This window comes from Globicephala melas, chromosome 15 (assembly GCF_963455315.2).
Source record: "Globicephala melas chromosome 15, mGloMel1.2, whole genome shotgun sequence".
Taxonomy (NCBI): domain Eukaryota; kingdom Metazoa; phylum Chordata; class Mammalia; order Artiodactyla; family Delphinidae; genus Globicephala; species Globicephala melas.
This window is the reverse complement of record NC_083328.1, coordinates 34,669,789-34,693,988: the sequence shown is the minus strand read 5'-3', so window position 1 is coordinate 34,693,988 and position 24,200 is coordinate 34,669,789. Positions and strand designations below refer to the sequence as shown.

The following is a 24,200-nucleotide window of genomic DNA, read 5'->3' as shown; positions in this document are numbered from 1 at the left end:
TCATTCCTTTTTCAAATAACATTAGTTTAATAGAGGCAAAAAAAAAAAAATAGACTTTCCAGAACCACGTTAGCACTCTATAGGTCTGAAACATTACTCTCTAAAAACATTCCATGTAGAAACAAATGGCCAGCAGCACTCTTCCCCACATCTTCTCTAAACTCCTAAGTTTACAATTTTGTTTTTCTATAACCTGTCCAACAAAAAAGCAAACCTTACACAGAAATGCCTATGCTACAGGGAGATGTAGCAAGGAGTTTCCTTCATCTCTGTGTGTGCTTTTTTCCTACTTTCTGGTTAAGGAAAGCATTTGAAAGTTCATAAAAACAAGGAACTAAAATTAGATAGACGAGAACTGAACCTTGACTCATGGTAGGGAAAACATTATTTTTAAACTGAGAAATATTTATAGGTCTGTGCTTTATGGAAAAGGAAGACAGGCGTGCTAATGTATGTCGACGGAACATCCCGGGGCAGGGACAGGAGGCTCAGGAAGGGAAAATACTTTCACTGCATGTTTATATTTCAGGAGCCGCTGGCACTTCACATTTTTTTTTTCTCATGGTATATGAATTAGAACCAGTAATTACAGAGGATTTGAGAACACTATTCACTTAACATTAAAGAAAAGGTTGTAAACAGCTCACAGCACACCGTGAAACCATCTCCGCCTCCTCCTACTGCCACCCTTGGGATCGGGAGTGTTCCCCAACCCCAGGAGAGGAGTGCTCCCCAACTCCAGGAGAGCTGGCTTCGCTCTAGACACTTCATCATCCCTACAGAACAACCAATACTTTCCAGAGCTCCCGATGAAAGTTTAAGAAATATGTTTGTTATAAGGTTTTTTTAAAAAGACACAAAGGTGAAATCTAAGACACTTAGCAGGTGACTATTAAGGAATATATCTCTTACACATTAAACCCACATTCATCTTGACACTCACAGCACCGCTCAAAACCTTCAAGAGTGCTTTACCTCTCACCACATCAAGTCTGAACGTCTTCCTTTCATTCATTCACACCCACAGGGTCAACACCGGAGCACCTGAGGTGAGCCCCCGACCAGCTGGGGCGGAGAGCGGTTGTGTCTGCAGGGGCAAGCAGGTAAAAGCTGCTGCAAGGGGCCAGCAGAGTGGGGAGGCGGGGAGTCCTTCCACTCTGGGGGCTGAGGAGAGGGGAGGAGTGCAGAGAGGCCCTGCTCTGAGAAAACTCAACCAGTAAGGGTGCAGGCTCAAGGCAGAAAAAACAGTTGTGCCTGGTCTAAGGGACTGGAGCCATCTCGGGGAAATGAACAGTAGAAATGCAAAGTCTGAGTTGGTTGCATAATCCAGTTTCACAATTTCTCCTAAGAACAAGCACCTAAATTTTCATTTTAAAAACACTGCATGGGGACTTCCCTGGTGGCACAGTGGTTAAGAATCTGCCTGCCAATGCAGGGGACATGGGTTCGATCCCTGGTCCGGGAAGATCCCACATGCCACAGTGCAACTAAGCCTGTGCGCCACAACTACTGAGCCCGCATGCTACAACTACTGAAGCCTGCGCGCCTAGAGCCCGTGCCCCACAAAAGAAACCACCACAATGAGAAGTCCGCGCACCACAACGAAGAGTAGCCCCCGCTCACCGCAACTAGAGAAAGCCCACACGCAGCAACAAGGACCCAACTCAGCCAAAAAAAAACAAAAACAAAAACACTGCATGTTTTCATTAAAGTCACAGGCTTAATGCTTTGCATCCTTAAGGGCCATTTTCTTTCTTTATGCCCCCACCTCAAACCATCCTTGACAGCAGAAGCCTGATACTCTTTGGGGGATCTCCCTTTCACCTGTTCCAGAAAGAGACCCCACCCCCACCTGGCCCCAGTTGATGGATGGAGCAAAGTAAGACCAAGCCAACAGGGCCTCACTCCCCTTACTGGTGACTGGTGAGAGCATGGACATGGTCCTGCCCTGGCCAAAGGGACCTGAGGGAGGTCTGCTTGGGGATGTCTAGGAAAAGTTTCATTACTAATAAGACATGCATGTGAAGGAAAGGCCCTCTTCTTTACTGGATGTCATGTCACCTGGAATGTCTACAGACACCTTGTGCCACAAGAAAAGACATCTCCCACACAGCAGGGATGGCAGAGAGCAAAGACAGACAGCACCTGGGTCCTTGAAAATGTCATCAAACCTCTGACTTAAAAACCTGGAACTGCCACACTTCTTGTTATATGAGATAAGAAATTCTTTTATTTTTAGCTACTTTTAGTTAGGTCTTCATTAACTCACACACTACTAATTTGAAACTACCTTGGCTTTATTTGTAAGCATTTCTACATATGTTTACATCCCTTATGAAGTGAGGAGTTTTCTATTTTATGGTGAAGCTTTGTTTTATTTTACAACATCTCCTGTGGGTTTTTTTCCCTTTTTCTTTTTTTTTTTTTTTTTTTTTTTTGGCTGTGCTGCACGGCTTGCAGGATCTCAGTTCCCTGACCAGGGACTGAACCCAGGCCACAGCAGTGAAAGCCCAGAACCCTAACCACTAGGAAACCAGGGAACTCCCCGACATCTCTTCTTTAAGGAAAACACACGGTAAGAGCTCTGGCAGCATTTCACACAGTTCAGGGAAGGCACTCAATCTAGTGGACATAAGTGTTCCAGGCCCTGGAAGATGTACTCACTGTGATCTCCCCATGGCTAAATAAAGCATCACATGCTTTAAGATCCTTCACTCTATTCTACACTTCTTAGCAATCTTGTTCCTATTAACTAGGCCCCCCACATATTTTGATTTCGTGAAGAAAATGCCCTGGGCAGTAGATATGAATATTCTACCCGCAGAAAAATACACTATATTCCCCAATGTAAAGTAATACATTGGCACCTAGCTTGTATATCAGTCTCATGATTAGCATGAATCAGTCCTCCTAAACTTGTACAACTCTGAACACCAATGGAAATGAAGATTCTGAATGTCTGACTTCTATCTCTCCCAAGAGGCTGCAGCAGCACCATCCACCGCATCCCCCTCTGCCCTGCAGAGACAAACTACGAAATCTCAATCTCCAATCGCACTGCCTTGTACTACGATACATTCCAATTAATTGTCAGTGTTAGTTAATGTTAGTCTTCGAGGTTTCTGTGTTTTCTATAACAGCTTTTTTGAGATACGATTCACATACCATACAATTCATCCATTTATAATATACAATTCAGTGATATTTAGTATATTCACAGAGTTGTACAACCATCACCACAATCAATTTCAGAACATTTTCACTGCCTCAAAAAGAAACCCCATACCCATAAGCAGTCACCCTCCTTTTCCCTTCAATTCCCCCAGCCTGAGGCAACCACTAATTTATTTTCTGTTTCTATGCATTTGCCTGTTCTGGACACTTGATATCCTTTAATATGCAGCCTTTTGTGTCTGGCTTCTTTCACTGAGCAGGATGTTTGGGAGCTTCATCCACATGGTAGTGTGTGTCAGGGCTTCATTCCTTTTTATGGCTGAACAGTATTCCATCTAACGACAGACCACATTTGTTTATCTGTTCAGCACTGGATGGACATCTGAATTGTTTCCACCTTGTGGCTGTTACGACGAATAACGTTTTCTGGTTTTCTGGGTGCACACCTGGAGTGGACTGCTGGGTCACATGGTAACGCTGTTTGACCTTCTGAGGAGCCGCCAGGCTGCTCCCGCCCCGGCAGGGGGCTCCACCTCACACCCCACCAGCACGATGGGTGTAGTCTGGGGGAGTTTCGAGACAAGGACCACGGTTTATTCGTCCTCGTATCCTCAATCCCTACCAGGCCCTCAAAAACTTTGTTTAATGAATGAATGTGAACAAATGTGGCTTAAAAAAGAAAAAGCAAAATGTAGCCCAGCAGCAGAGTAACAGGCGCTTTCAAGGATGGTTCCTCCCTGGCGGGATCCTGACACAGGCTACACACTCCCTCTGTGCCCTGGAGGAGGTGCCCCCACTTACCTGCAGCTTTACCTCCCCACCCACAGGCTCGAAGAATATCCTAGCAGAAGGCAAATGACATCTGCTGCAACCCCGTGGGCCCGAGGGCTGCCTCACAGTGTGGGCTCATCCACTCATAGGCATTGTAACCCAGCTGCCCTACAGGGCGTTCCAAGCTGCCCACAAGGGCAACTTCTCAGGGGGACCAATAAACACACCTTGGGTGGGGGGCGGGCGACACCACTCCCCAGAGTGGGGGCTGAGGTGGCACTGGAGCATCCCACCCACTCTACCTTCTCAGCACACGGCCTCCACCATCATCTTCGTCGCCACAGAGGGACCCTGCCTCTTCCTTTGCCCCAAAGGAGGAAGAGTAGTTTTCTGATTAGAGACTCACTTTTCTCCTCTTCTACCCTGAACAGTACTGACAGTTAATATCGCTGACATGTTCACATACTTCTTCTTGTTTTAACTACATAAAAACAAATAAAAATGAACTATGAACCAATGACCTTGTTTGGGAGCTGAGCACTGTCGGTAGCCAATGTTTTTTTAGAAAAACGTTCTATATTAAGGTTGCACCGTGGGAACACTGCTAGCCATGGATAGTATCCCACATCCCTGTGCTCGAAGGACAGTTAACAAGTGGAGAGTGTCCGGACGGCATGGGAGGCCCCCGGCTCACTAGCCCCACGGAAACCAGAGGGGAAGCCTAATTTTACCACACTGTATTTAGACAGTTTGGATTCATTTGAACAAGAAAGTTCCTAGAGCTGCTCGGGGCTTTTTTTTTTTTTTTTTTTTGGTCAATATTTAATTAGCACTTTTTTAAAGCTTGCCCTAGATAACAACTGTTTATCTAACATACAATTCCAAAGTTGCCAAATCCAATGCCAGCCCAGAGGGGACAGCCAAAACCCATATGTTTATCAAAAAGAAAAGGTCTCTAAACATGTTATATCTACATGATAGTTCTTTTCCTAATCGTAATACCACTCCAACTTACAGGGAACAAAGTCATTATTTCAATCAGGATACATCATTCATAGCTACCTATTATGAGCTTGGCTCTCAACTGAGAGGACATTTGCTGAAACATCTGATTGCCAGATGTGACTAACAACAGGGTCCTTCTTACAAGTTTCTCATTTTAAAAAGTGGCAGAGGTTCGTCCAAAAGTTAAATATAGAGTTACTCTATGACCCAGCAATTCCACTCCTAGGCATATACCCCAAACAACTGAAAACATGTACTCAAAAAAAAAAAAAAAAAAGAAGGTTCACAGCAGCACTATTCACAATAGTCAAAAGGTGGAAATAGCTTAAATATCCACGAGCAGACGAATGGATAAACAAAATGTGGTCCATCCACACAATGGAGTAGTATTCAGCCATAAAAAGAAATGAAGTTCCAATACATGCTACAACATGGATGAACCTTGAAAATATTATGCTAAGTGAAAGAAGCCAGACACAAAAGGTCCCATATGATCTATTCACACGAAATATCCAGCGTAGGCAAATGCATGGAGACGGAGAGTAGATTAGTGATTGTCAGGTGCTGGGAAGAAGGAGGAATGGGGAGAGACTGCTTAACAGATATGGGGTTTTCATCTGGGGCCATGAAAATGTGCTGGAATTAGAGGCTGTACAACACTGTGAATGTACTAAATGCCAATGAATTGGTAACTTTAAAATGGTTAATTTTATGTAATGTGAATTTCACATCAATTTTTTAAAAAGTGAACAGAACATCAGGAAAGTGTTGGATTACAGCAAGGAGGTGGGTGGCAGAGCAGAGCCCTTAAAAAGTTCTCCATGTGGTAGGAGAAGCCCAGTGTCAGTTTATAAAAGCAATTAGGGCAGCATCACCAGGCCTGTAGTTTAGACTGGGAGCCAGTCAGGTTCAGATCAATCCTAAGTCCCTACCCAAGGACTTTCCATGACAGTCTTACAAAGACTATCGTTAAGAAATGTTGACCCCTGATCCCAGACGCTGGGCGAGCAGCTCAGGATGCCCCGTGGAGAAGTATGAACTGAGCACCTGACACATGAAAATACATTTTTCTTTATCTGTAAAAGGGGGGAAGCGGGAATTCAAGTGCTGCGTTCACAGTCATAAATCAGCCATAAAATTTATTAACATCTCTTCAGAGAGATGAATGCACCTTCCTTCCACCAGACACAAAATCATGAACAGCAGTGACTACGTCCTCACCCTGCTCTATTTTTCTGCGCAGCCCCAGTGCTGTGAAACACTGTGTCCAGCTTCTCATGTATCTGGTTTTACAGTCTCCCTTATCACAATCCCCATCCCGATCCCCCTGTGCCTGGAGCTCACGGCAGGGGGAGAAGCACATGCAAAGGGCAGGTGAGCACCAAAGACGAAAGGTGAGTTGTCTGGATAGGAGGGAAGCCTGCATCTGACTCCCTCCTTGACTCTCAGTGGTGGGGACCTGACACTAGAGCACCCACTCCCGCTGTGCCCCCCCACCACCGCTTTCTCACAGCTGCTGGGGAGGGCGGGTACCATCCATTGCATGGGTTTCAACACTTGAGAAACAGGTTGGGGGGAGGGGGCAGGCTGAAAACCAACATCCGCTAAACACCTACCACGCACCAGGCACTCTTACATGCCCCATCCCATTTGATCAGAACCAGAACCCCTCAGGTTAGGCGACACGCTTTCCTAAAGAGAAAAATGATGCACACATGGCGTTTATTAACATGTTAACTACTAGACAATTAAGACATTGACAACCCATCCCCTTAAGAATTGAATCTACCTTAATTTTTAACCTCAGAGAACAGTCTTACTAAACCAGAAGGCCGAAGCCTCCATAGGCTTGACAGACACAGGAATGTAACCTGCAGCGTGAGGAGCGAGCACAGATCAGATAACTTCGGAGTCGCCTGGGCCTGCACTGGGCGCCTGGCACCTGGCCAGGCCCTTCAGGAAGAACAGACCTTCCTAAAACAAACAGCAACCACAGACTAGCACCATACTAAAGGCTGGACGACTAAATTTGGGGGCTGCAAACCCATGCACACCTTCAGCTTAAACCAAAGAGGAAGAAATAAGGCCTCTCCTTCCTTGGCAGGGTATTAGAGGATGCCCAACGCACACACTTCCTATACAATCAGCTATTCTTACCAGATCGTTCTTGGGGAAGTCTGCAAAGTACTTTCCCAAAATTCTGGTAAATTTCAACAACAATCAATACTTCCCAAATTTAACATTCACGTTTTAGCTTTATAATACAACGAGTTATAGAATGAATTGTTAATGAATTCTAATTAATTCATCATTAGTTATAGAATCTATAATTCCCATTTTCTATCTCTACACACTCAAAAGAAACCTACTTCAGTCTTGTGGAAAACATGCTACATTTACTAAGACACAGATTTGATTCAAATTTCCCTTTCTCCTCCCCCTTAAAAATATAATAAAAATAACTGTCATAACATCTTACTCATCTGAACTCAGTACCTAGCAACTTATTCAGAACATAGCTGACAACCAAAAACTTGCACAAAGACGGAACTCTTAGTCTCTTTAATGAAACTATATCTGCAAGGTTAATGAGCTTGGTTATTTGGGGTTTTTTTTATGGAGTAAAGTGAAAACCAGGAGCAAACCTGTTATAGGAAAGCATACACTGATAGCTACATAAGCTGATAGCAAGACAGCAAGCAGAAAAAGTATTTAAAAACATAAGAACTGGAAAAACAATAATCTTGGTTTATTTAAAATAAAGCAAAAAGTCCGATTTTTATAGTCAAATTGCTATATCAATAAAAGCCAAATAACAAGCAATAAAAATAACTGAGTCAACAAGAAAATTAAATTTTATTTGGCATATTTCATTTTTATGAAGGTAAAAAGTGTTTTATACATTTCAGAAACACAGAACCAAATGTTTAAACTGCTTAACCAGGAAAACATCTGATTGACTAAAGGGGGAAATCCTGAGCTCTTCAGAAAACTTGACAAATCCAGAAAGACTTATTAATACTATATTTGATATTTATATCTAACAACATATCAAATGAGGCTGGTTTCAAAGTCAACCACATGCTACTCCCAAAGCTGTCTATTCAGGAACTGGCTGGGAGAAAGGAAGGGGATCAGAGAATTTAATATTTAATCAACATGGATCAAGCTTAGAAAAGAGAACAGCTGTTAAAAAAAAAAAACTAAACTGATTATGTGAAACGACAATTCAGTATTAAATCTCATTTAATCATGTCTCTCAGGAAAACTTCTAAACACTAGCGAAAATGAAATAGCCATATTTTAGTCAAGTTATATTATTAAATAATAAAAGATTTTTTATCATTTCAATTTATTTTCAAATAATCAGTTTGTTGATTTTGAAAAAAGAATCACTTTTCCATCAACTGATGAATGGATAAACAAAATGTGATCTATCCATACAATGGAATATTATGCAACCAAATAAAGGGATGAAGTACTGATACAGGCTACAACACAGGTAACCTTGAAAACAATATGCTCAGTGAAAGAAATCAGACACAAAAGGCTGCATATTGCATGATTTCATGTGTATGAAACGTCCAGAATAGGCAAATCCACAGAGACAGAAAGTAGATTAGTGGTTGCCAGGGCCTGGGAGGTTTAGGTGGAAATGGGAAGTGAGTGCTAATGGGTACAGAGGTTCATTTGGGGGTGATAAAAATGTTCTAAGATTGATTATGGTGATGTGCACACATCTGTCAATATACTAAAAATCACTGAATTGCATACTTTAACTGGTACAGTATGTGAATTATATGTCAAAAAGAGCTGTTATTTAAAAAAGAAAAGCTTAAAATCAGCCACCCTAAGAACCTTGTTCATATTCCTTGTTCAGGAAAGTTCCACACACCATAACCAATGTTGTTGAAAGAAACAGAAACCTTAGTGCAAACTGGAACACCTCCAGGGGAGTATATGGAATTGGAAATTTAATAGCTACTAAATAAAGTAACATCATGACTAGAGCTATGAAAGCAAACATTTGCATTTGAACTTCAAATGGCAGAGGGACAAAGTTGTTATCTTAGAATCATCAGCTCTGAAAGTGTTCATAAATCACAATTTCTTTCAGGAGCCAGAAAGAACACAGAGTTAATTAAGTTATTCCAGCTGAGAAAGTCACTATGAAATGTGTGTTAGAGACCAGAAAAATCCTTTGAAATGTTTTGTTTGCATGGTGTTCCAAAAGTTTTTAACCTCCTGCAATTACTGACACACTGAGTCAGTCGCCTTAGCTGGTAGAAAACATATGACTCCAACGGGCTGTGAATAACAGTTTCTCTGAGGGAAGCTACAGTTTCACAAGTTGGGCCTTTGTTGAGGTGAAATTCTCTCTCAGGTCAGATGACATATGTACCCAGAGTCAACGCTGTCTTTCAGAACAAAGTAGAGTGTTTTTCCTTTTCACTTTGTTTCTCCAGCCATGCAAATCACAGAAAATGTTATATTACTTTCCATGAGCTGCTTTGCTATGCTTCGCTATTTGTAAGAAAGGATAAGAAAACCATTCAATTTCTTTTATAAATCCTTTACAATTAAATCCAAGGGTTTCCTTTTATCATTTGGTGACCTCTAATTCCTAATTAAGAGGCCTAAGCTAGACACTTTCCAGGTGTATTAATTTGGGGGCTACTAAAGTCACACTAACTACACAGTAAATACATAGGACCCTGGCATACTAACTATACAGTCAGCAGATCCAGGAACTCACCGTCAGGAGCAAGTGAGTCTTTTATTAACGGAATAATCAGTAAGAACATTATTAATCCAGTATTTGCTCTGTCCTGCCAGTGAAAAACTTGCCAACACAAGTGAAATTCATCTTACTGGCAACTAACCTTCCAACCTCTCTCCAAAGTAATGTTCAAACAGAAACTGAAGCACATTTTTTTAATTTAATCACTTCACATTTTCTCCAAGCCATTTCAAAAGTAGTTCTCAAACTTTCAAAATAAAATGGGTTTCCTCTAATGATACCCTGGCTTTATATAACAAATGTGATTTTAAAAATGTGTAAATTATACTTCTATAACTCCATCTTATTTACTTATATTTAAAGGAAGTAAAGAATCCTTTAGAACATTAAGAATTTCACCATGCCCCGCAATTTAGCGGTTAGGTAAATCTGAGTTTCCATGTGCTAAATTTATCTAAATAAGGGTTCACAGTTTAAACAAATGAATGAAGAAGAAACCAGTTTTTCATATGAAGAACGCGTACTATGTTCCAGTCACAGAAGCTCAGCTATTCTTAGAGAAGGGTGGGGGATTTAAAGCGCATCTAGTTCAAACTTTACGTTTTACAAACAGGAAGAAACTGAGACAGAGAGATTAAATTATTTTCCCGAAAGTGTTTAACTAGTTAGTGGAGAAAACATCTCAAGATGAAAAGCTAATCTACTGAACAAATTTATTTTTTCAAACAATAATTCTATAAAAGTACTTTTCTTTCAGAACATCACCCTTCCCTGGTTTTAGACAGCTCATTCACAAAACAAAAATTAACATTAATGACCACAAGAAGCATTTCTCATGGGGAAAAGAACTCGTTTATGAAGTTACAGAATGCAGTATAATCCACACTTGAGACGTTAACACTTAATAGGGCAGAACTAAATCAATGCGCAATAGTCTCTTTCACTTAAAATGTCAAAGTCTTAACGGGATATTGTATGTTGATATCCATAAACAAGAATATAAATCACCTGCATGTGAGTTTTCTTCCTCTCTACAAACTACGTGGTAAAAAACCAAAGTTAATATTTCCCATACAATTCAAACACAAATATAAATATCTAAAAGCTGATTTCAGTAGCACATTTTTCTTTGGGAGAAAAAAAAATGAACAGAATTTAATAGCATTACATAAAAATCCTGGAAATTATGCACAAAGATTATGCTGGAGCTTTGCCGAAAAAAGGGTATGCTGGCTTTCCATGTGCATAAATTATAATCAAATAGGAATTGTAAGGAGCATTATTAAAGATAAATATACTTCCTGAAATCTCCGTTTTAAAAAGCTTAAAAATGATTGTGTAAACTAAGCCATTCAGCCCCATATTTCCTGAACCCTAAATAAACACTTGGGTTTTCAATCCTCTGAGTTCCTGCCCGGCGGCCTTCCCCGAAGAACTCAGGAGCCCGGGAGCCCGGGACTGCCCACTGTCCCACACGCATGGGCCCATTTCACACTCCCGGGCACTCTCCCCTCTCCTTCCCTAAGTTCTTTAATGATCCTACCAGTAGCCTCTATTTAATTAACCACTCAACTATTCCTGGAAAACCAGTTGTTGCCTTCCCTCTCCTTTCTGGTTTGTTCCATGTAAATGTCTGGGTTGTGGTTATTCATTCATTCATTCATGTCACAAATATTGAGCATCTGCTATATGCCAGCTATGTTTCTGGCACTAGGAATACAGCAGTAAATAAAATGTGCAAACATTCCTGCTCTCAAGACACATTCCAGTGGGGTGGAGACAGATCAGAAACAAAATAAGTAAGTCAAATAAATGCACATTATACAAGACAGAAAGGAGAGTGGCAGGGCAGTCATTCCAGGAATCACTATTCAGAACAAGGTTCCTGTGAAGGGGATTCCTGAAGTTGGGCCTCCTGGAACCCTTCACAGCTGTCCTGGGGGATGGGGCTCGACGGGCTGGGGGCACACTTCAGTCTGCAAACAAGTGATCTACATTTTGGTCTAGGATTTCTTTCATTTCTTTCATTTTATTGTTCTTTATCCTTATTTACCAACATTCACAGGCACCTGTCCCTCAACAGGCATTAGTGGGAAGATACCAGAGACAGATATGCTGCATTGCTCTATAATTGTCAATTGTAAGAATGTAAATTAAAGCTTCTGAGGAGCTTGAAAAAGCACAAACCATTTGTTCAGCAGTGCTCTTTCTTCATACAAACATGCATATAGTGTTAATTTTCTTTTCAAAAAAGAGGGTAAACCTTACCTCAGTCTCGCTAAACAAACATACCAGACAAACAGAATTAATGAGATTTTAATGCCTATAATTTCTCTACTCCATAAAAATGTTACTCGATGAGTACAAACACTGCCAGTTTGTATGAAAAGGATTCAGGGGCCAACTGGAAAGGGTTCTCAGGGCCCAAGACAGGACAATCTGAGCATCAAAAAAAAGAAAAATGATATCTGTAATGGAGGGAAATACACCAAAGAAGCTAAAATCCAAGAGTTTATATTGATTCTTGAAAAAAGCCACTGGTCACCTTCACAAAATGTTAAGAAACCAACTCAGCCTGAAACCTGGAGGATAACGGGAAAGAATCAAGGAAATAGTACACAAACTTCTCAACATACACAGTCCCCAAGATCCTAAGATTTCACAATGGCTGAGATAACAACGTGCCTGAAAACATTGAACAGGAAAGAGCTGAACGAAGAAAGGTATAGGTTTTTTTCTGTTGTTGCTGCTACTAAGAAAACTGTCCCCACTTTCAGTAACGCTATTTGGTGAATCTAATCTCTACGGAGAGTTACTATGTGCCGAGTACTTTTCTAAGTACTTAATATTATTTTCTCTTTTAATCCTTAAAACAATTTCTATGAAGCGGGGACCAATGTTTTCTAATACAGTCCTTTGGGATTAAATATTGGCTCCACCACTTAGTAGCTTCTTCTAGCTGTGTGACCATTGCAAGTTACTTAACCTCTCTGTGCTTCAGTTCCCTCACCTATAAAATGGAGATAGTAAGTCTCCCTATCTCCAGCCCTTTTTGTATAGAGCATTTGTTTAGGTGATTATTTGATTAATGTCTACTTTCCCTTCTAGGCTGTAGGGTCTAAGAGGGCACAGAGCTCTATCTCCAGAACCTAGTCCAGGCCTCACAAATAGTAGAAACTCACTTGATACTTATTTAATAAATAAATGAGTTTACAGCAGAATACAGTAGAGCTGAATAACTAACTACTCTGGTGTAAACGTCGTCCAGTATCTCCAGAGTCCCAAAGCTAAAGATTTTCCCATAATTTCTCAACTATCAAGGGTCACATCATCTTAAGTACCTCTAAGCTCTGGGGACCAGAAGCAGCCCAAGAACAATACTGCCTAAACTCCCTAGAGTTTTTCAGTAAAGAAGCTACCAAACCTGGCAGCTACAGTTTAACTAGGGCAAGTTATTGGTGTTCTGTATTTTGGACACTTGCCCTTTTTCATTCGAGAAACTGACACAATCACAGTCCCTGGTGTGTTCTGGGTTTCAGTACCCAGTTATGCAAGATGTGCACCAAACAGAGTGCCGGAAAAAAGAAACACCCTTGAGTGCAGTACAAAACGTGACTCCCCAGGCAGAAGAGTTGGTTATTATTTATTGAACGCCTGTTGCAATCAAGTCACTATGCTAATAAGTGCTTTACTTGAATAATCATCTCGTTTGAGTCTCCCAACAGGCCTCTGACGGAGGAGCTATCATTCCTAGCTTGCCCAAGGTTCCACAGTTCAGAAATGAGAAATGAATCCAAATGTATGGGAAACCAAAACCCACGCACAGGACCGCTATACTATTCTGCCAAAGGGGGAGCCCGGCAAAAATAAATCAAAAAACAAAGTTGACAGTCTTCATCCTGACCCCTCAACACCAGCAGCAGAGATCTGGCAGAATCACAAAGGATTTTTTTGAGAAAAAGGAAATGTATGAACTGAAGTCACTTGCTACTTCCACAATAAATGTCACACGTCTATCCTAATTCCAGTGTGAACTGTCCCATCTACATGAGAATGTGTGTTTGAGGAGTAGGTACAAAACCCTCACTCTTCCTATCTTACCATTTAGGGAAGCAGTTCTGAAAGTGCGGTGTGCAGACCCCCATGGGTCCCTAAGACTTCTACAGGGTATCTGTGAGATCAAAACTATTTTCATAATAACACTAAGACATTATTTGCCTTTCTCAGTGTTGACATTGGCCTTGATGGTACAAAAGCAAAGGTGGTTAAGACTGCTGGTGCCTGACTAAACTGTGCTAGTCATCAGTGAGCTCTGTCTCACCACACACTTGCAGAAGGAAAAAACGGTCATTTGCACTTAAGAATGTCCTCTGATGAAGCAGTAAAATCGAATAATTGTGTTAAATCTTGAGTGTGTGTCCCTTTAACGTTCTGTGGGATGACATGGGAACAGCACCGCCCAGAGCACTGACGTGATTGGTTGTCACCAAAAGCATCTGCACACCTGTTTGGGCTGCAAGCTGAACTAGCTGCTTTTTTGATGGAACATCGTTTATACTTGACCCACAGACAGACTATGGTCACTCAGACTTGAGTATCTGGCAGACCGTTCCTGAAAAATGAATGAAATGAGTCTGTCGCTTCAAGGAAAACAACTGACAGTATTTGTTGCCAAGGATGAAACTCAAACTTTCAAGTGAAAACCAGAATTTTGGAAAGCTTTTATCTGCCACTGTGAAGCTGACGTCGTCCCCATATTTAAAGACTTCGCTTCTGTCAACATTTGGAAGATCTGCATAACTCAAGAAACCATAATTTTCCAAATGACCAATACATGACGTTAGAAAATCACACCCGGGGAAAGGTTCGTTTAAAAATCCAACGGGGGCTTCCCTGGTGGCGCAGTGGTTGAGAGTCCACCTGCCGATGCAGGGGACACGGGTTCGTGCCCCGGTCTGGGAAGATCCCACATGCCACGGATCGGCTGGGCCCATGAGCCATGGCCGCTGAGCCTGCGCGTCTGGAGCCTGTGCTCCGCAACGGGAGAGGCCACAACAGTGAGAGGCCCGCGTACTGCAAAAAAAAAAAAAAAAAAAAAAATCCAACGGGGTTTTGATAGCAGACGAAAAAACTGATTAGTAGGATTTCAGATTCCATATTGCAACTAACCCTTAAGAAACTACCACTTCTTGGATGTTGGTACAGTATCAAAGAAAAACATCCACAATTGTCTAAAACAGCTATCAAAATGCTCCTCCACTTTCCAATTATATATCTCTGAGAGCCAGATTTTCCACACATTCTTCAACATAGTGCAACAGACTGAAGGCCAAAGCAGTTAAGAAAATCCAGCTGACAGGCTTAAAAATGGCTAAATGGCTAACATGGTAAATATTTATTATGTGTGTATGTGGAATGACTATACTCTCACAATATCGAAATCCAAACAGAAATACCAATTAAGTCACCAATCAACAGAGAGACGAAAATTTAAGCACATGTGCACACACGATAGAAAATTCACTGTGTTCTTTTCAAGATTATTATTCCACAGCAAAGTACATAGGCGACACTAACCAGTAAGTAGAAATACAATTATTATTTGAAGGCTGGCTAGTAAATGAGAACCCCGAAATTTCTTTACTTATTCTATTTGCTTCTTTTTAATTTTGCCTTCTTAGTTATTCTACCTGAAAAGATTATCCTCCCTGCTTCATTCCACCTGAAATTCAGGGAACCATTCCCTTAACTTTCTTTGCCAAAGGCTAATTCTACTCAAAAGCTGGTCCTCAGGATTAACAGCTTGGGGCGGGGGGGTACCTCCCTGGTGGCGCAGTGGTTAAGAATCCGCCTGCTAATGCAGGGGACACGGATTCGAGCCCAGGTCCGGGAAGATCCCACATGCCGCGGAGCACGGGTGCACTAAGCCTGTGTGCCACAGTACTGAGCCTGCGCTCTAGAGCCCCTGAGCCACAATTACTGAAGCCTGCGCACCTGGAGCCCGTGCTCCGCAACAAGAGAAGCCACCACAAGGAGAAGCGCACACCGCAACGAAGAGTAGCCCCCGCTCACCGCAACTCAGAGAAAGCCCGCGCACAGCCATCCATCCATCCATCCATCAATCAATAAATATTAAAAAAAAAAAAGAATTAACAGCTGTGTGCTCCTCTGGAAGCCACATAATTTGGTCTGAAGGAGCCTGAATAAACAGTCATCGGGGGCTGCCTGAGCACCGACTCCACAGCTGTTTGTCGTCTCCGATCCCAGATGTCAAGCCAAATTTTCTGCTTCATCTTATCTCTGCCCCTTGCTACTCGAGAGGCTGTTTCGACGTGCACAAGCGAGTCCGTGCAAGGACGCAGGTGAGCAGGGAGTTTCTCTTCAACATGACTTAAGAGCGGACACCAAGCGGTCAGCTGTGGGCAAGCACTACCGTGGCAAGGGTTACAAGCTATCCAAGCTACCAGTTGAAGCCAGGGGTGCATTTGAGCAAGCAAACTGCACCCTAAACTAGTGTGTAGCCAGGGTTCCTAGCTGTAGCTGGCAGGGAACCAGGGAGCCCAGACTTCCAGTTTGGGACAGCTGCTGGCAAAAGCTGAAGCGCCAAGTATGTCTGTCCACTGTCAGTTTGAGGAGTGGCCCCAGACAGGGGCTAGACAGGGACTCTTCCAAGTGCCACCCATCAGCACATGGTGAAGGGCTCGGTCACTGAGGTGGCCAGTGGGTAACCATCTCTACCAATGCACATCAACAGATCTTTCCCCGAGCTAAAAGCTTGGTTTGGGGGGGAAGTCTTGTTTTGTTTCTGCACCTAACAATGCAGTAGCCTCGACATTCCCTTCTACAAATACATGAGTGTTGGTGTCGATTTGGAATGACTGTGCACCTTCATTTTATCTTCCTAGTATTTAAGAGAAAATATGACTGTATTTTCTGACAGTTTCACTTTCTTTGTGACTCTCTACCTATGAAAGGAAAAACTAACAGTTCTAGACAACACTCCTCACCTTTTTGCTTGTGGCCCAAGACAGAACGGAACAGCCAGTACCCTCATGGGCCCGGTGGTATGTCCCAAATAGTGTGAAAGGATCCTTCTTCCCATCACTCAAATCAGACTATTTCTTCCTAATCTTTAATAATAATTGCCCCTCACTTTCTGGATCATTTCCAAAATCCTAGTCCTGTGCTGAAAATTCTTTCAACCTTCTCTCTAAGTGATTGGGCACCCTCTCTAAAATTTCACACACAAACTTTATCTTTTACTTGTTTATTGTCTGATCATCCTTTTAGAACAGAATCACCACGAGGGCAGAAATTTTGGTGTTTTGTTCACTGCTGTATCCCCAGCACCTAGAAATGTGCCCAAAACAAAATAAATTATCTGTTGAATGAATGAATGGACAAGCCAGGGGCTCCTGGCCTATTTCATATTCTACAACTTGATTCTGCATTTTCCATTCACACCACAGAAACTTCAAAGGCCTCTCACCCATGACTGATGTCAAACTGTCCCCATGTCAATTCCAGAAACTTGAAAAGCCATTTCCGGTTCAAAGAATCAAGCCCCTTGCCTGCCCCCGTCATCTGTTTAAATACGGTTATAAATCCAATCCAGCTGATCTTACTGCTGCTCACATCTATCCCCTCATCTCCACTACCACTGCTGTTACCTTGGTCTAAGCCACTATTGCCTCTGCCTGGGATTTACTGAAACAGCTCACTAATCACCAACTCACATTCCCTAGAACTGAAAGAGTAAACTTTCTCAAATTGCAAATCAGATCACCTAAGCTTCCTGCTCAAAGCCCATCAGTGGCTACCCATTACCTACAGGATGGAATCCAAACTCCTTCCCAGGTAATCGCAGTCTTCCTTGTCCTGATGAACTACTTAAACTGCCCAGTCCACCAAGAAACGTAACCCCAAGCCTTTGCCCACGCTTCCTCCTCTGCACCGAATGTCCTTCTTTTATCCACTGGAAAGCCACTGCTCGACCTCAAGACCCCCCAGGTGCGTGCACCTCTCTACTGTATTCCCACCTCTGGACTCGACGATGTTTATACCCTCGAGCTCCCCCAAGTCACAAACCATCACGACTCCACCTGTGCGTCTATGGGGCCAGGCGCCGTGAAAGCACAACAAAGATGTTCTCGGGGTGAGTGAATGTGCAGAAATGATGAAAGTCCACTTCCCACAAAGCCTGTTCAGACAAATTACAGAGCGGCAGCTTCCTTTCACACTGCCAGGCTAGTGCTGGAATCCCCAGTTTATTCAATGGATATTCATTTCTACAGAATCCTCTACTGGTTATTTTTAACCCCAAGATCAGAAAAGGGGACAAAAGGACAAAACTGCCAACACTGCGTAGAGAAAAATATCTGCCACAAACCCAAAGATGGGCTAAAAGGAATCTTATGTATATAACCTTAGCCCTCTGTATGAAAAGGGTCTTCTACAAACTATGCTATCATCTCAACTGAGCAGATTTGTACAATGTCAGGAAAATTGAACTGTGCAGTTTCAAAAAAGGTCAGGAAGTTGTGTAGACATCCTCTATTACTGGGGTCCCGTCCAGAGGTTTTCAAAATGTGCTGAATAAAGCAAAAATCATGGTCTCAGGGAAACTGTTAAAGGAAAGAATATCATACCAAAAAATCACTGGTTAAGCTAAGCCTTCTATCCTTCCCCATATCCCATCCAGTGCTAAAACTTTTCCTTATAAATATACAGTGTACACAAATTTAAAGAAAAGGTTAATTTACGAAATTTACACTATGTGAGTTTTTCCTAAAAATCAACAAACTCATTCTGGCTTTTCTTTTTTTTTTTTTGGTCCGTGTCTTTGAGACCTTTGATCTGTAAGTTGAAAATAAAATTACACATAAATTAACAAAAATGGGTATTGCCAAAGAATCAAAGACCTGGCAATTTCCAGACATACTTAATGATTACATCTGTTTTTATTTTTGAAATTCAAGTAATACACTGTTCAAAGCACCACTTACAAAACTGCTATCATTGTCATACTTAATCTAATGTAGTACAGCGCTGCTCCATTCTCTGGAATCTGTCCCACAACCCCTGAGGACAGAGCCTGAGACACTCAGATCCCAAAGGTGCCAAAATGTCAAGCAGGGATTACATCCGCACCCCACTCCACTGGCACCTCCAGATTCCAGAGCAAGAGACACCCTCCTGCAAAGGAAGACACTTGTCACAGCAGAATCTCTTAAGCGAACTACAAAGTATAGTTTCTGACCTCATCAATGTAGCCTTGCAAGCTCTTGAGGCAGAGAGAATTATGAAGTGAAAATATATTTCTACTCTACCCACAAATTCTTCAACTGTTGGCAAAATTAACAGAATAAAGAAAAATTAGGATAAGAATAAAGCACCCTCACCAGATAATAGATAAGTAAATGACATGGAACTCCGATCACAAGCAGAGAAAGAAAATATCAACTGAGCACACGGGACTGTGTCAAGGCTGACAATTTACCCAGGCCCTCAAACTCAATCACTTACCAGGGCTGATTTACACTATTACTTCTCCTGTCTCTGATTTAAGCTGTTACTTCTCCTTCTGAGGATTCCATTCCCTGGGGCTTTTCACTGTGTAATTATGCAACGTGGGGGCACCACAAAACACAATACAGCTTTACAAATGTTGGCTTTTTAAAAATTAATGTTATTTTCTCTACATACTTCCAAAATAGATGTTCCCCTCAATCCAGAAGACTTTAGTAAAATATAAGGACAATTTTAAAAAAGGATGGGAGAGGATGTTATTTAGAATTCTTACTTTTGATCCCACTTACTTATACATCATTTCCCAGACCTCAAAGATTTTTGCCCTAAGTGAAAATAAAAGAAAAATAAAATAAAAGAAGCAGCTCAGTGAAAACATAAAGAATAGCAGTAAGGAGCTTAAGACAGGGACACATCTGAGGGGTTGGGGGAGGGGGTCTAAACTTTCAAATCACCTGGTGGTCTGAGAAGTTCAATATTCTAAAATGCTGCAGTCTATAAGGTAAGACAAATACCATGATAAGAAAGCATTGTTAAATAAATGAAAGCTGAAAATGCAAACATTTTAAAAAAAGAGATCTAGGCAAAAGGCAGTGTGCACTTAGGGGTACATAATTTCATCTAATTCTCAAGGGTCTTGCAGTGCTGAGCCGACTTCCTTATCCCAGCAAAGTGAGGCCCAGAGAGGAGAAAAGTTTTATTCTTCACATTTTTGGAAAAAGGCATAGAAAAACGTTTTGATGGGGCTTCAGGGTGACCAAATGGATCACAAAGGCAATTTCTTATGGTGTTTCAAAGTTTTGACCACTGAAAGCCTCCAATCCCCTTACACTCATCAGACCTGCCCCAGAATCTCAGAAACATTAACAGCCGACTGGCAGGATACATATTGTCAAAGTTCTCCTTCCTTCAAATAAAGGTGTCATCTATGTCAGCACTGTCAGGGTGTGAACAGATCTGTGATACCTCACTCACTGGGGGAAAAGTCCCACTGGTCCTGAGATGCCCCCATGATAAGGTGTCCGAGAACGACTGATCTGCCTCCAGATGCTGACAGTGGAAAAAGACTGTTTTGTTTTTCCAACACAAATGGGATTGGGGAAGGAGATGACAAGGCAAAGAAATGCACATACCTTTCAACTGGTCAGCAACAACGTTCTGGCCGAGGCGTTCAGTAACCTTCCCATCTTCCATTTCGTACCGGTCATCTAGGTATTTTGCAGTGGCCTCGGAAATGTGAACCTTGCCAGCCACTCCCAGCTGCTCCATGAGATTGGCCAAGTTCACATCATTGGACCACACGTCGAATTTAAACCTCCTCATGCCCAAGATGCCGCACAAGACAGTCCCCGTGTGAACCCCAACGCGCATGTTCACCATCTCTTTCTTCTCTTGGCAGAACTGCTCGATAGCCCTTATCATGCCCAAGCCCATTTCAATGCAGCAGTAGGCATGGTCGGCCCGAGGCTCGGGACACCCGGCCACACAATAGTAGCAGTCTCCCAGAGTGCTGATTTTCTCACACTTGGTCTCCTCGCACAACCGGTCGAAGCGGCCGAACAGATCATTGAGGAGCCCCACCAGGGCATGGGCGGACTTATTGGCACTCATCTTGGTGAAGCCCACAATATCTGCGAATAAAATACTGACTTCTTCGATCTGCTGCATTTTGAATGGGCGGAAGGCAATAGGGGGTTTCTGTATGGAAGACTTTTTCTTCCTGTTCTTGGGGCTGGAGGTGGCATGCCTTTTGACAGAATTCTCGCTCTCCTCGTCCCCCTGCTTCATCAAGTCATCAGCTATGATTCTTGGCATCACAGAATGAATCATCCTCTCTTTCAGCGCTTTTTCCACTTCCAGATCCTTTCCATGCATAATTGACTGGCCCACCTTGAGGAAGGTGCTCCTGGATCTCACCTGGGACATGATGAACAGGTGGATCCCAATGGCGTGAATGCAGACATGCAGCAGGGCTCGGCTCAGCAGCTCCCAGTGCAGGGCCTCTGCTCCAGGTGAGGGGAAGCAGCCTTTGTCTTGGAAATGATAGCCAAAGGTCTCAAAAAGAACAGAATAGGCCACTCCCAAAATCAAGCTCAAGTACAAAGGTAAGTGCATGACGGTGTAGAGCAAAAAGAGCACTTCAATGCACATGGAAAAGCTCCCCACTTGAGATAAGCAAGTGTCTGTGGGCCTGGCTGCCCGAGTATGATTGAAGCTGTCAACTCGTCCTGAGAAGGGCGTCAAAACCTGAAACTGGGAAGCCAGAGTCAGGGCGAACACCAGGAGGGTAAGAACCAGCGAGGTCCACACGTAATGCCGGGCGTACAGCTTGGTGAAGGTAAACAGAAAAAAGCCCACACACACCACGAGGAAGCACAGAGCAGGGGCTACCATGATAGTCAGTTTGGATCTCATGTGGACCCCAAAATAGATGCTCCAGAGAAGGCAGGCGAAGCCAATGTAGAAGAGCGCATACCGGAAGCGGCGCTGGGTCTGCGGGAAGCAGCGCTCCATGCAAGCCTCCTCCAGGTTCATGGAGTCGAATTTGGGGTCCCACCACCGGCTGGAGGCCCTCTCGAACAGCTGAGGCAGCTTCTTTTTCCTGCGCAGGCGGCCTCCGGCGCCCATTCTCCGGGGGACGCCCCCTGAGTCCCCGGAGCTGCTACAGCTGGAGGAGATGCTGTACTTGCAGTGTTTCGGGTGGCTGTTGGAGGACAGCTGCTTGGGGTTGATTTTGACCCTCACGCTGTTGCTGTCTCCGCTGGAGTCACAACTCACCTCGGTGCTGTGGTGCTGCAGCAGCTGTTGGTGGGGCGGGGAAGCCATGTTGCCGAGCGCTCGGAAGCCTCCCGGCCGGGGTCACCGGAACCTATCAGCGAGACAACCAGAGTTACACTGGCATCTGTTCCTGCAGGTACGCACACCTGAAGGCCACGAGCTCTACCGGTTTCCTAAGTGGGGGCCCCGGCGGTCTACTGGGAAAGGCACCGTCTGCTCACAACAACCGGGTAATGTCTGAGCGCCACTCCACCGTCCCCCCTCGAGGCCAACCGCAGCCACCGGGGCCGGACCTGGAACACACGGGGGTCCGAGCGGCGGCCGCCCCCGCGCCCGTCCAGCGCCGCCCGAGCCCGCGGTGCGTTTCCTACGCGCGCACTCGCCTGCTCCGCCGCCGGCTCCGGAGGGAAAGTCCAGCCGAGCCCTCTCACGCCGCGGGCCGCTCTCGCAAACACAGCTCTCCCGGCGGCGGCCGCGGGCCCCTCATGCTGCGCACAGAGCGGCGCCTCGGCCGCTTCAAGGCCGGCGGCCGGACCCCCGCCCCCGCCCCGCGCCCGGCGCCCTCGCGCTCTGCTGCTCCGCTGGCGGCGGGCGGGCTGCGAGGCCCGGCGCAAGTTTGCGGATCCCGCGGCGCTGCGGCCGCCCCCGTTGGCGCGGCTCGTCTAGCGGGGCCTGACCCGGCCGCACCGCCCCTCCCGGCCTCCGGGGCCAACCCCGCGCCCCGGAGCCGCCGGGCGCCGAGCGCAGGGCGCGGCGGGCGCGGGCCCCTCAGCCGGCGGCCCGTCCGCGGCGCTGCCGCAGAGCCCGCTCCCGGGACGTCCGCCTGCCCACGCCTGGGGCGGCCTCCCGAGCTAGAGATGCCGCCGCGGCCGCAGCCGCAGCCGAGCCCCTCGATGCCGCTGCCTCATGTCGGAAGAGCCGCCGCCGACGCCACCGCCACCATCTCCAGCCCCCTCCCTCTCCCCCTCCCGCTGTCACTGACAGACTCGCGCCCGCGCCGCCCCTCGCCCCGCCACAGCGCGCACGCGCGGCCCGCGCACGCCGCCGCCGGGCCCGGGTACGCGCACACTGCGCGCGCCGGGACAGCAGGGCTGCGGGACGGGGGCGGGCCGCGCGCTGTGGCGCCGCCCTCCGCCCGAGGCCGCGCTGCGTCCAGGCCGCGGGCTGCAAGCACTGGTTGGGCTGCGGGACAGCGGGCAAGTTGAGAGGCTACCGTTCCCCGCGGCTCGACACCCCCCAGACCCGCTCCGGGAAACCTAAGGGCATCTGATAGTTAAGGAGCAACTGGGGTGTGACGTTTGGGATATGAAAATGTTTGCCCTCCTGCTCGGCACACCTTGTTTATAAATGAAAGTTTGCAACTATTGCTTGTGCCTAAAGGGAGGGTCCCCTTTCTTCATAAGCAATGAGCAAGTGTCACCCGCGGCCCTAGGCCCTCCCTGAGCGCGACCACCGCAGTGCAATCCGAGCCCCAGCCCCTGCTGGCCCGGCCTGGCGGGCCTCCAGGTCGCGTGGTTGGCCCTAGAAAGTTGGTGACACTGAGAAGCAACTCCTCCAGCCCCAGGGAGAGTTTCCCTTCCCATCCTTGGGTCGTCTCCCCCTCCTCCTGAACAACTGTTTTTCCCTTTCCACAAATGAAGTTTTCAAAGGAGTCTGCTACTCCCGCGGCAGTGTGACAGTGGCCTCTCGAGCATTGTCTGCAATGTGAAGTACAGTCCTCTGCTCCCCAGGGCACCAGTCCTGACCCTTCTCCACACACTTCACAGTACCTCCTGCCAGTCATGGGGGTCTGCGCCCTCCTTGCCTCACCAGGTTTCACTGTTGAATTAGAAAATAAAGTATCAATAAAATGTGGCTTGTCTACAGCATGGAATACTATTCAGCCATAAAAAGGAGTGGTGTGCTGATTCACATTGCAACCCAGGTGAACCTTGAAAACATGATGCTAAGTGAAAAAAGCCAGTCAGGAAAGACTGCATATTGTATGATTCCATATATATGAAATGTCCAGAATAGGCAAAGCCATAGAGACAGAAAGCAAATTAGTGATTGCCAGGGAGTGGGGGTGATGGGAATGAGGAGGCAGTGCTAGTGGGTGAGGGGCTTCTTTGGCGGGTGATGGAAATGTACCCCAACTAGATGGTGGTGGTCACACAACACTGTGAAAGTACTGAATGCCACTGAACTGTACACTTTAAAATGG

At 44.9% G+C, this 24,200-nt stretch overlaps 1 protein-coding gene across 2 annotated transcripts in view; it reads right to left on the bottom strand.

Moving 5' to 3' along the window:
* Positions 1–22,523, bottom strand: part of ADCY9 (adenylate cyclase 9) — a 143,696-nt gene extending 121,173 nt beyond the window's left edge. For both annotated transcript variants that reach the window (XR_009559062.1, XM_030848577.2), the window contains exons 1-2: positions 22,381–22,523; positions 20,353–22,088 (exon numbers count right to left, since the gene is read on the bottom strand). Coding sequence is in view for 1 of the 2 variants with exons in the window: in XM_030848577.2 (XP_030704437.1) it covers positions 20,353–22,045 (1,693 nt within the window). In the remaining variant the exon portion in view is untranslated. The remainder of the gene's footprint in view (positions 1–20,352; positions 22,089–22,380) is intronic.
* Positions 22,524–24,200: the final 1,677 nt, after the last annotated feature.